The 13,521-nt window shown below is 45.0% G+C and overlaps 1 protein-coding gene across 1 annotated transcript in view; it reads right to left on the bottom strand.

Moving 5' to 3' along the window:
• The window catches only part of LAMC3 (laminin subunit gamma 3), a 39,489-nt gene extending 26,314 nt beyond the window's left edge, over positions 1-13,175 (bottom strand). The window contains exons 1-3 of the mRNA XM_070955647.1: positions 12,803-13,175; positions 5,679-5,983; positions 3,803-3,933 (exon numbers count right to left, since the gene is read on the bottom strand). Of these exons, the coding sequence (XP_070811748.1) occupies positions 3,803-3,933; positions 5,679-5,983; positions 12,803-13,175 (809 nt within the window). The remainder of the gene's footprint in view (positions 1-3,802; positions 3,934-5,678; positions 5,984-12,802) is intronic.
• Between the last annotated feature and the right edge of the window lie 346 nt (positions 13,176-13,521).

Here is a 13,521-nt window from a genome sequence, read left to right as displayed (position 1 = left end):
CCCACTACTCCTGGGTGTGGTGGAGAGCCATCTGTGCTTGATGAAGGAAGCTACGGTCACAATGGCTGGATGCCCCCCTCCCCCCATGGATTAGGTCTTGCCATTTCCCTCCAACTCTTTAACCAATGGGTTAATCTTCTTGAATGTTCCTGCTCCATTTCCACCTACGTACTGGAACGCTATTCTGTCCTTTCTTCTCTAACATTACTCCAACTCTACTCTAACCTCCTCCAACTCCAACCTACTTCAGCTCCTACTCCAACATTTCTACTCCAATTTATTTCTTTCTATTCCAACCTACACCAAGCAATTCCTATTCCAGGCTATTCCGATCTATTCTAGCATTCTGCTCCAGCATTACTCCAACCTATCCTACTCCTACTTATTCCAATACTTTAATCATTGTTCTCCTCCAACTGATTTGTCATTTCTTTCTTATACCACTGAGTATAATTGCCTTCAGAAGTTGGATGTTCCAGGCTCTTAAAAAGAGACTGGACATCCATCCGTCCATCTATCCATCCATCTTGCTGTCTGTCTGTCCATCCGTCCATCCACCCATCCATTCATCCATCCGTCTTGCTGTCTGTCCGTCCATCCGTCCGTCCATCCATCCATCCATCCACCCACCCATCCATTCATCCATCTGTCTTGCTGTCTGTCCATCCATCCATCCATCCATCCATCCATCCATCCATCCATCCATCTATCTATCTATCTATCTATCTATCTATCTATCTATCTATCTATCTATCTATCTTCTAATCTGAGGCATGGTGGCCCAGTGGTTAGAATGCCATATTGCAGATTGACTCTGCCCACTGCCAGCAGTTCGACCCTGACCAGCTCAAGGTTGACTCATCCTTCCATCCTTCCAGATTGCTGGAGGCAAGATTGTGACTCTGTAAACTGACCAGAGAGTGCTGTAAAGCTACTATGGAGCTTTAGATAATCCTAAAACGCTATACTATATAACCACTACACCTCTGAGTAGAACAACTAGAACATTCCATCTCACATTAGCTACTACCTCCCTGGCTTCAACTTCAGGCCAATGGCCACCCACCCACCCGATTTCTACAATGCTTCCTCTTTCCAAATTTCCTCCCTTAGTTCGGGAACACGCAATCAGCAAAGTTGGAGACCAGCAACACAAATCAAATTGTGTGGCGTCCTTGGTCACCTCCTCTCCGCAGAACCTCCCTCCGACCCTGCTTCGGTCTAGGGTTCGTTAGCCTTTTCAGCTGATTAAAAAGTTCCAGCTGTCTAAGATGACAGAGTAATAAAACCAGGGTGGTCTTGGTTAGGATTTTATAAGAAACCTATTTCCTTTTCCCGCAGAACACAATTCAGGACTCCGGCGAAGCCACAGGCAGTGAAAATTAGCAAGGTAGAGACCAAAGAAAGAAAGAAAGATATATATTTTCAGAGCAGACCGCTGGGGAATATCTCCCTTTCCCCCCCTCTGCACCGAGGGAAAGCGTTTATCATATTTAATTTGCAAGGTGTAACACACCTCATTTAAAAAACCCACCGCGTGCCGAGACCACCTAAGAATCCAAGGAAAATATATGTCCTCCCTTCCCAAACATGGAATATATTCAGAGAGGCTGTGGCAGGGAAGGGAGAGGAGCCCTTTTCATGAAAAATAGCCACCGTTTCATCAATTTTATGAATGGGAAAGACGATGGGGCTTAGTGGGGAAATAATGAACTTAGTGGAAAAAAAAAAAAAAAGAATTCATGGCAATTTCCACCCCGGGTAGCCCTCGATTTATGACTACAATCGAGCCCAACAATTCGGCTGTTAAGCAAGACAGTTTGCTAAGCGAGTTTTTTTCCCCCCATTTCATGCCACCGTTGTTAAGGGAATCACATGGATGTTAAGCGAACCGTGCTTCCCCATTTATTTTGCTTGCCGGAGGCCGGTTGGGTAAGTCGGAAAAGGGAATCACATAACACTGGGATACGTCGACCGTCATAAATACAGTCCGGTTGCCATGCGCCCGGATTTTGAGGATGCAACGGTCATTAAGTGTGAAAAACGGCTCCTAATTCACTTTTTTTCAGCACCGTCGTAACTTTAAATGGTCACTAAACGAGTGGCTGTAAGCCAAGGTCTACCTGTATTTTAAACAGCTGGATGTCTCCCCTAACTAATCTTCATTCGGCTGAACTTCTGCAATTTTTTAAAAACTATCTATTTCAGATAGACTTTAATTGTGCGTTATAGCACTTTAATCACATTTTAATGCCTTATTCCCTAATCAAATCTAGGGATAGAATGCGTCCCTCACTGTCAGCTGATGAGCATCCTTCCAGACATGTTTTATTGAACGTTTCTGCTTAAATATGATTTAACCGTGCCCTGGTGGATTATTTCCGTTATCCTCCGACATGCATGCCGCGTAAAATTTCAATACCTCAAATGAGTGAGACATAATCTTTACACGAAGGGTACTTTTCTTAAAACCCGAGTAGAAGCTACAGCATTTCAGGCTTCAAGTGGAAGACAAAAACGCAAGGGAAGATTTAATACGGTTAAAAACAAGGAGGCGTGCTTCTCCAACATAAACGAGAAAAAGATAATGTAGAGAGCATTCCCTCCTTGTTTATATGTCACCTCCCCAAGAAAAATCAATGAATCAAAAGACAACCCACCTAACATTAAAAGGAAAAAAAAGATAGTAATTCTAGATTATAACATACAGGCAGTCCTTGAATTATGGCCACAGTTGAGCCCAAAATTTCTGCTGCTAAATCGAGGCGTTAGTCAAGTTAGCATTGTCCCATTTTATGACCTTTTTTGCCACCGTTGTTAAATGAATCACTTCAGTGGTTCAGTTAATAGAATAGAATAGAATAGAATAGAATAGAATAGAATAGAATAGAATAGAATAGAATAACAGAGTTGGAAGGGACCTTGGAGGTCTTCTAGTCCAACCCTCTGCCTAGGCAGGAAATTCTACACCACTTCAGACAAATGGTTGTCCAACCTCTTCTTAAAAACTTCCAGTGTTGGAGCATTCACAACTTCTGGTGGCAAGTTGTTCCACTGATTAATTGTTCTAACTGTCAGGAAATTTCTCCTTAGTTCTAAGTTGCTTCTCTCCTTGATTCGTTTCCACCCGTTGCTTCTTGTCCTGCCTTCAGGTGCTTTGAAGAATAGCTTGACTCCCTCTTCTTTGGGGCAGCCCCTGAGATATTGGAACGCTGCTATCATGTCTCCCCTCGTCCTTCTTTTCCTTAAACTATCCATGTTCAGTTTCTGCAACCGTTCTTCATATGTTTTAGCCTCCAGTCCCCTCATCCTCTTTGTTGCTCTTCTCTGCACTCTTTCTAGAGTCTCCACATCTTTTTTACATCGTGGCGACCAAAACTGGATGCAGTATTCCAAGTAGGGAATACTTACCAAGGCCTTATAAAGTGGTATTAACACTTCCCGTGATCTTGATTCTATCCCTCTGTTGATGCAGCCTAGAACTGTGTTGGCTTTTTTGGCAGCTGCTGCACACGGCTGGCTCCTATCTAAATGGTTGTCCACTAGGATTCCTCTCACAGTCACTACTATTGAGCAAAGTCCCACATACACTGTACCTGTGCATTTGGATTTTCTTGCCTAAATGTAGAACCTTACTAATAGCACCATTGTTAAATGAATCTGACTCCCCCGTGGACTTTGCTTGTCAGAAGGCTGCCAAAGGGGACCCTGAGTTACAAATATTCCCTCCTATTGATCAAAGCTACCTCATCCCACACTCCAAACTTCCTCAGAGGCTTCCTCTTATAAAGTTTCGTCTTACCTTCCCCCGACGGAGAAGTCCGAGATGGCATAATAGTAAGACTGGAGCACTTTGGGGTCTTTGAAAATATCATCCCCGAAGGTGTTCAGGCGATCCAAAGAAATCAAGAGGTCGGTACAAGTCACCCATTCCTGTGGAATAATAAAAATGCTGAAGGCAACTCACTGGTCTGGAATGAACGTTGGCAAAAGATTTGAGGAACACCAAGGAGAACCTGACTTTTTCAAGTCTACCATCCAAGATCCTTTAAACTGGAGGTGGCCATGTTTGAATTATGAATTCTTCGTGTCCTTTTTGGGTCTTTCCCAAACCAACTCGGAAAGAACTGAAGAGCTTTGGAGGCCTTTAAATGAGAGAGGGACACCTTACACCTTACTTCTCCCTTGGGGTTTAATGGTGTTGTGGCCCGCCAGCGGCCAGTAGATCTGGCAGCAGATTCGGACAGTGAGGAGGTTGGGGAGGAACATGGGCCAGTCCTGGAGTCTGGGGAAGGCTCAGACAAGGGCTCTGCGTCGGAGGCAGAGAGGGGGCCAGGGCCGTCTGACAGTTATCAGCTGCCTTCGGAGTCAGACATCAGTGAGGCAGATGAACAGCTGGAGCCTGTTCCCAGCGTGTGCATGCACAGAGTTGCCAGACGCAGGGAACAGCTAAAGAACAAGGGTCGACTTGGGAGTAAGGCCACAGATGGACGGTGAATGGCCCCTCCCAGAGGGAATAAAAGAGGAGCGAAAGGGGAGTGGAGTTTGCAGGAGACAATTAGTTCATTCCTGCATTCTTGCCAAGTGTTGCAGGCGTCTGAAAGATATCGGCCTGGCCACTCTCCAAGCCTGATCAAGGTTGATAATGGTGAACTATCTTGAAAGACTGTGGGAGAGGAAAGACTTTGCTGGAGAGGAATTCACTGTAAATTAAATAAAAGGGGTTTATCGGGACGAGGACTCTGCTTCGTGCTGCTGGGGCAGCCTAGGTCAGAACAAATGGAGGTTGGGAAACCACAGGAGCTCCAGAGTAGTGGCTCTAAATTTAAAAAGGAGATTTACTCCGCATCATGTAGCTTCCTGTACACCAAGATCATCACCAGAGAACCTCTGGGAAATGGTGAGTAGTTTACTCGAGAGTGGAACTTTTCAATGGTAGCCCTCTGAATTGGGAATCAGAAGTTCCACTATCTATGTTGCTTTTTAGGGCACCGGGCAAGACCATTTTAATTTTTTTCAGATTTGCTAATAACAACAAGAACATGTCAATGCATTCATGTTGAATCGTCTTTAATTTGAGCGCTGCTTTTATCCTGCTAGTATCCAATTTCTAATTTATATTATATGTTTAGCTCTGGAAACCTATTCAACCTTTCAATGTATGCTTTGGTTGACTGCTTCAACTGTTTTAATTTTGGGGGGTTATTTATTTATTTATTATCTAATTTATAGGACGTCCATCTTACCTCAAGGTAACTCTGGGCGGTTTACAATGATCTATCTATCGATCTATCAATCAATTGATTGATTGATCGATCGATATACACACACACACATACCTATACATATATACACTCCATATATATGGGGTGGAGTCTGCTGGGCAACTGAATGGAACTGAGCGTTAATTGGCCGGATGCCTTTCCTGTTGCCACTGCTGAGTTATATTCAGCAGATATGTTCTCATCATGCCCAGAGAGAGAAATATCTGCCTCTATCTAGGATTGAACTCACAGCCTCCTGATTGTGAGGCGAGAGCTCCACTTCTAGGCCACCACAGCACTCTCTCTATATAACGCTTCAGAAATTCCTTTCCATTGGATGCAACGAGAGTTGGAAGGAAGCAAAAGGCAGGAAGAATTCCATTAGGATTCTTCTACCTGTCTAGGTTTTAATACCTGGAGGAGGGGACTCTGGTCAAAACTGTAGGCGCTGGGCCGGCCTTCTAAGGTGGAAAAAGCCACGTTTCCACCACTGAGAGGAGATATGTCGCTGAACTCATCCGTGCAAAAGGCCACTTGCTCATGTTCTCCGGATCTCAAAAACTGCCTTTCCGCCTTTCCATACGTCTTCTTGCAAGAGGCGCTGTAGAACTGGTATGGGATCCACGGTCCTTCGGCCCGACTTCTTTTGTAAATGGCAAAGCTCTCTGGATGGCTGGTGTGGAATTTCAGCCTCACGTAGGTGATTTCATAAGACTTCCCTAAAGAGAGGGGTGGGGGAGAGGAGAATTCCAGGAAGGAAATTATTCAGGGTAGGATGAGGGTCTTTTCAAGATCCTTCCTTCAAGGTAGGGGTGAAATCCAGCAGGTTCTGATAGGTTCTGGAGAACCGGTAGCGGAAATTCTGAGTAGTTCAGAGAACCGGCAAATACCACCTCTGGCTGGCCCCAGAGTGGGGTGGGAATGGGGATTTTGCAGTATCCTTCCCCCAGGAGTGGGGAGGGAATGGGGATTTTGCAGCATCCTTCCCCTGGAGTAGGGTGGGAATGGGGATTTTGCAGTATCCTTCCCCTGGAGTGGGGTGGGAATGGAGATTTTGCATCATCCTTCCCCTGGAGTGGGGTGGGAATGGGGATTTTGCAGTATCCTTCCCCTGCCATGCCCACCAAGCCATGCCCACCAAGCCACACCACACCCAGAGAACCAATAGTAAAAAAAAATTGAATTCCACCTGTTTCAAGGCTATTCATGGTACAGTTTAGCCTCCAGTTTCCCCCCCCCCATTAAATTACCCCCATTTGCTTTCTTTATTCTGTGATTGTAGGACTTGAGTGCACTCTATGCACATCTACTCATGCACACTCATGGGGGATTTGTTATGCTAATGTTGCACACTCACAGGGATTTGTTATGCTAATGTTTGATTCACTCCTCCGAGATGCTTTCTCAAAGTGGTGGCAATTCTGTACAAATGTTTTGTTGATGGGTTTTTAATTTGAAAACTACTTCAAACCTTCCTTCAGTTAGAGAAACAGCACTCAGCAATGTTTACAACCGCAGCAGAAGCAACAACAGGATTTTCCCTCCCCGATTTTGAGACCTTTATGATGTGCTGGAATGTCAGATCCCAGAATCCCTTGCAAGCAGGTTGCTGAAGAATTCTGGGATCTCAGAGGCCGACTCCCAGAATTCCCAGCCACACTTTGCTAAAGAATTCTGGGAAATCTGGCAGAATTCAAATGCCAGAGAACTGGGAAAGTTGATCCACAAAACCTTCCACCAACTTTTATTGCGACTTCCTTCTTCCATTTTTAAGGGCAGCCTCCCCAGTTTCTTTCTTGGAGGTTGCTACTCAAGCAAGCTGAGCTAACCACCTCCTGGCTATAAAAAAACAAGCTGCAGATTTACTTTCCCCACCGCTATCTTTTTCCATCTTGACTGTAATGTTTATTTCTTTGCCCCGGCTTCTCCTCCGGATCAACAAACAAAGGAATCCCGTCCAAAGAAAATGTCTGTTGTTGTAGTAACTGGTCTCAGCCATTCCTGGCCGGAGAAGAATGGAAAGGAAACCCAGAACAGATGAAAGTTTCCTAAGGCCGTTTTGCAAGAAAAGTGGCTGTTGGCATTGGTGTGCGTGTGAGAGAGAGAGAGAGAAAGAAGAGAGAGAGAGAAAGAGAGAGAGAGGAGAGAAGAAGAGAGAGAGAGAGAGAGAAAGAGAAGAGAGAGGAGAGAGAGAGAGGAAGAGAAGAGAGAGGAAGAGAGAGAGAGGAGAGAGAGAGAGGAAGAGAAGAGAGAGGAAGAGAGAGAGAGAGAGGAGAGAGAGAGAGAAAGAGAATGAGAAGAGAGAAAGAGAGAGGAGACAGAAGAGAGAGAGAAGAGAGAGGGAGAGAAGAGAAAGGGAGAGAGAGGAGAGAGAGAGAGAAAGAGAATGAGAAGAAGAAAGAGAGAGAGAGAAGAAGAAGAAGAAGAAGAAGAAGAAGAAGAAGAAGAAGAAGAAGAAGAAGAAGAAGAAGAAGAAGAAGAAGAGGAGGAGGAGGAGAGGAAGAGAGACAGAGAGAGAAGAGAGAGGGAGATAGATAGATAGATAGATAGATAGATAGATAGATAGATAGATAGATAGATACCGTAAATAGATAGATATCATTTGGATCCTGCCCATACAGGCTGATTTTATTGGACAATTAATCAGGGGAACCATTTGCCTCCAGAAGTTGTGGCTGCTCCATCACTGGAGGTTTTCAAGAAGAGAGTGGACAGCCATTTCTCTGGAATGGAATAGGGTCTCCTGCTTAAACAGGGGGTTGGACTAGAAGACCTCCAAGGTCCCTTCCAAATCTATTATTCTGTGCTGTATGTTCTATAAACAAATCAGATCAGCTAAATTTTATTTTCATGTCTGCAAAACTAGAGGTATTGAACTGCAAAGTATCTAACGCTGATGTTTCATGACTAAGTGTGTGTTTTGTAAATTCAATGTGTCTGGTTGATTTAGGACGATCTTCCTATCAACAGGAAAACAAATTAAAGCAGTAAACAGGTTAACTGGGTTCATATGAACTAAACCATTGTTAACAATATTGGACAATCGAACACAAGACATAACAAGATTTTTCTAATCTATGCTTTCTTAAGAATTATGTTCACAAGTTACTTTAAGTCATTACATGTTCCCCCAGTGCTTTTCAAGTTAATTTTTGGTGTGTCCTGCAAACTCAGCAATTGTGATGAGCAAACCACTGTTCATGGGTAAATGAAAGCTATGGAGGTTTGTTCAACAAACCATGGTTAAAAGAAGCCATTGTTTACTGCAATGTTATGCCCAGCTGTTGCCCTGTTTCAATAACACTAATCAGAAGCAGATCAGGTTTTTGTTTTTTAATTTTTTGGAAAGAGGACGTTTAATCTGGAGTTTGGTTTGCTTTCTTTTAAAACCAGCCTCAAAGCAAATTATTATTATTATTATTATTATTTTTAGGAAAAACTCCCTCCATGAATAAGCAACATCATGTATGACGTCCAACACAGCGCAATTAGCTGTCAGGCGAGGCGCTAAGGAGACTAAACGATTATGGAAAAATGGCAGTTATTCTTAAGCAAGATTAAAACAAGTTCTAATTGCACCCATATGAACATTGTCTGTGGAGGAGGAGCCCAGCTGACGCAAAAGAGCTGCAGGGTTAACTGCGTGGAGCTATCCAACAACTCCGGCAAGGGAAAAATGTCAGCATCTGCCATGGATGAGCAGAAGAGAAGGAAGGAAGATGTTTCTTGTTTCCACCAAGGAAACACCCAACCAATAGCTATTTTTTTTTTTCAACCATGATTGTGGCATGCAGGGAAGAGGGGAGGAAGGGAAAAGACAGTGGTTTCAGAGGTGGGGTTCAGCAGGTTCTGGAGAACTGGTAGCGGAAATTTTGAGTAGTTCGGAGAACCGGTAAATACCCCATCTATTCTGTGCCTCCCGAGTCCCAGCTGATAGGGAGGAAATGGGAATTTTGCAGTAACCTTCCCCTGGAGTGGAGAGGGAATGGAAATTTTGCAGTACTCTTCCCCTGCCACACCCACCAAGCCACGCCACACCGCGCCCACCAAGCCACACCCACAGAACTGGTAGAAAAAAATTTCAAATCCCATCACTGAGTGGAGGAGATGAAAAGGAAGGAGAAGGAGTCGAGGAGGAGGAAGAGGAGAAGGAAGATATGAAAAGGAAGGAGGAGGAGAAGATGAAAAGAAAAGAAGGAAAAGAGGAGGAGGAGGAGGAGGAGGAGGAGGAGGAGGAGGATGAGATGAGAAGGAAGAATAAGGAGAAGAGGAGGGGGAGTTATAAGCTCAAATTCGGGGGGGAAAAGTAGCTGGGGTTGCATTAATTCCCTAATACTATCCCTCCCTCCCTTCTTTCCCTCCCTCCCTTATTTCCTTCCTTCCTTCCTTCCCTCCCTTCCTTATTTCCTTCCATCCTTCCTTCCATCCTTCCCTCCCTTATTTCCTTCCTTCCCTCCCTCCCTTATTTCCTTCCATCCTTCCCTCCCTTATTTCCTTCCTTCCCTCACTCATTTCCTTCCTTCTTTCCATCCTTCTCTCCCTCCCTCCCTTCCTCCCTTCCTTCCTTCCTTCCTTCCTTCCTTCTTTCCTTCCTTCCTTCCTTCCTTCCTTCACCACCTTTTCTAGTAGAGGCCTAAGCAGTGGCTTGTAGAAGTGGGCAGATGAGTCTTATCTGAAGGTCTGCAGGGAGCTTTTGAAATGAAGATCTGAGGCATCTTCTTCAGCTATTTGTGCTCCCTTAATGAAGCAGAGATTTGCAGAGGACAACTTTCCAAAATAAATTAGTTCCCCTTCAGGCAGGGTCTCAGCGAGGGAGCCACTAAAACATGTGAAGAAGAAACTTTGAAGGACCTGTTGGCTCAGCCTGGAGGAAGCCACCACCATCTCCTAGCCTTGATCCAACAGCCAGCATTCACAACTCCCACGTTGCTCCAGCCTGACAGTTTTCATTTTGGGTGTTCCAGAAAAAATCTTCAAGGTCCCACCAGGTCACAGCTAAGAGATGCAGCATCCTCCCAGGAGGTCCAAGACAAGGCCAAGAGAGTGGAAGTGTAAGAATGTGGACTTCGATCTCAGCAACCTCTGTCTGGTTTTTCATCGTAAGCAGGAAGTTCTCTCAATTTGGAACAGATGTTGGCAAAGTCACAGGAGGCTGGGAAAACAACAGCCTCTCTTCCAGAAAGATTCTCTTTTGAGAGAGAATAGAATAGAATAGAATAGAATAGAATAGAATAGAATAGAATAGAATAGAGTAGAGTAGAGTAGAGTAGAGTAGAGTAGAGTAGAGTAGAGTAGAATAGAATAGAATAGAATAGAATAGAATAGAATAGAATAGAATAGAATAGAATAGAATAGAATAACAGAGTTGGAAGGGGCCTTGGAGGTCTTCTAGTCCAACCCCCTGCTTAGGCAGGAAACCCTACACCACTTCAGACAAATGATTATCCAATATTTTCTTAAAAACTTCCAGTGTTGGAGCATTTGCAACTTCTGGAGGCAAGTTGTTCCACTGATTCATTGTTCTCCCTGTCAGGAAATTTCTCCTTAGTTCTAAGTTGCTTCTCTCCTTGATTCGTTTCCACCCGTTGCTTCTTTTCCTGCCTTCAGGGGCTTTGGAGAATAGCTTGACTCCCTCTTCTTTGGGGCAGCCCCTGAGATATTGGAAGACTGCTATCATGTCTCCCCTAGTCCTTCTCTTCATTAAACTAGACATACCAAGTTCCTGCAATCGTTCTTCATATGTTTTAGCCTCCAGTCCCCTCATCCTCTTTGTTGCTCTTCTCTGCACTCTTTCTAGAGTCTCAACATCTTTTTTTACATTGTGGCGACCAAAACTGAATGCAGTATGAGAGAGTGAGAGAGAGAGAGAATGAGAGAGAGAGAGAGAGAGAGAGAGAGAGAGAGAGAGAGAGAGAGAGAGAGAGAGAGAGGAATGGATGATTAGGAGTCTGGAGGCTAAACTGTATGATGAATGATTGATGATGGAAACCAATCAAGGAGAGGACCAGGAACTAAGGAGAAATTTCCTGACGGAGAGACCAACCAACCTTATGAATGGCTTGCCTTCAGAAGTTGTGGATCCCTGGAGGTTTTTGAGAAGAGACTGGACAGCCAGTTGTCTGGAATGGATTAAGATCTCCTGCTTCATCAGGGGGTTGGACTAGAAGACCTCCAAGGTCCCTTCCAACTCTATTATTCTATCTTCTACCTTGAGAGAGAACCTCAATTTTCTACTTGCCGAACCCCAAAGGTGCTTGTTTCCGTTGGAGCTGAGGACCCTCCTTTGAACATCTCATCATCTTTGGCCAACGGGATCCACCAAGGAGGTCTGGAATAATCCAAAACTGCGGAGCATGAAGTCCATTTTGGAGATTCAACCGAGAAGCTGGATTCACTTAACAACCATGTTACTACCCTGTTTCCCCCAAAATAAGACATTCCCCTGATAATAAGCCCAATCGGGCTTTTGAGCGCATGGCAATAAGGCCAAGCACTTATTTCAGGGTTTAATATATATATATATATATATATATATATATATATATATATATATATATATATATATATATATATATATGTATGTAGGTCTTTGGTTATTCGGGTCTTCTCCCACGTAAAATTGGAAGTGTCTGTGACGTGACGTTTCGACGAAGTCTCATTCGTCATCTTCAGGCTGGTGTTCTCGGCTTCGTGCTTCCAGGAGCAAAGCACTTGCTCCTGGAAGCACGGTAACTTAAAAACCACACTGACTCCCTGTGGCAAGAATGGTCGTTAAATGGGGCCAAATTCACTTAACAAATGTCTTGCTTAGTAACATGCGGTCTCAAATAAACAATGGTTCCCATCAAAGAGAATATCTGTAGCTGAGGGTTGAACGGTGAGTTCCTTGGGTGTTTCCTTGCAGATGTGTCATGACCCAACTAGGGAACATCATCCGTGCTCCTGAGTGTGGCTTGCTTGCTCCCTTGTTTATATACAAAACCTCTGGGCTTTGTTTTCCTTAAGACGTTTCATGGCCTCACTAGGTAACGTCGTCAGTGCTGGTGAAGGTGGCTTGTTATTTAAAACTCTTGAGCTTGGTTGTTGCCTTGTAGACGTTTCACGACCCAACACCATCAGTGTTCATCACTTATTCATGATCATTCATTCAATCTTCCAGACAGGGTTTTCTTTTCCCCACCCAATTAAGAAACATCTTCGGTGTTCATTAGTTCAAAGCATGCTGGCTGGGGAATTCTGGGACTTGAAGTCTATACATCGGGAAGTTGCCAAGTTTGACAAACAGTGATCTAAAGAGGAGCACCTTGCCAGACGAACCCAAAAAGCGTCGGCTTTTGCGAGCCACAGCTCCTTTTATCCTGTGCCAATTGGAAAAAAAACCCCCAACCCAATGCTTTTTATAAAAGAGATTCGTGTGAAACCTGCCATCCGGTTTCTTCAGCTCTTTCCTACAAAGAAAGTCCCAGATCACAACGAAGAAGCAACGGTGCGCGCTCGAGACGAGGAATCCCCCCTTCCCCGACACCCAACCTACTCACCCAAGTGCAGAGTAATGTTGACAGAGGTGGGGTGCTGAACCCCGAACGCCATGGACTGACTTTGCCACCACGTGGGCTCTTCCTGGCTGTGGAAGTCGGTCAGGTAAGAGGCGTTGTGATGCGCCAGGGGATCCTCTGCGTCGCAACGGTGGCACAGGGTGCTGGATTCCCGCGTGCCCATCTGCAAGCAGTAGGTTTCGGGGGGCCAGCCACACGTGTTGGACGACTGCGCCTGCCGGCCGAAGGCTGCGTTCTCGAAAATGGGCATGCAACGCTGGGCACGGCCCTGGGAGTTGTAACAGACATCCATGGCTCCCTTGGCCGGGCAAAAGAAGATGACAAAAGCCAGAGAACAAAGCAGCAGCTGTGCCATGACGGCTCTGGGAAGAATCTTTCTGATGTTCGTGTTTGCACAGTCCCAGCCTCTAAAGCTCTCCTCCTCCTCCTTCACGGAGGATGGGGAAAAACAATTTCCCAGCTGCGGGATCTCTCTCTCCCACTCACTTCCATCTTGTGGACGGAATCAGGAATGGCCCCCCCGTTCCATCAAAGTCTCTCTTTCTTGGGAACAAATAAAGCTCCTTCGGAAAGAAGGATTTATTCTAGCTGGGTGGAAAAGCAGCGAGACACACTTTCTTCTTTGCACAGAATGGGGATGGGGGGGGGGCGGGGGACGGACGCAGGCAAGAGGGATGCACACATTAAGCCCTCCAGAAGAA

The sequence above is a fragment of the Pituophis catenifer genome, unplaced genomic scaffold (genome assembly GCF_029215685.1).
Source record: "Pituophis catenifer annectens isolate HBS135680 unplaced genomic scaffold, rPitCat1.0.hap2 SCAF_17, whole genome shotgun sequence".
NCBI classification, from domain to species: Eukaryota; Metazoa; Chordata; class Lepidosauria; order Squamata; family Colubridae; genus Pituophis; species Pituophis catenifer.
This window is presented reverse-complemented; position numbering and strand designations above follow the sequence as displayed.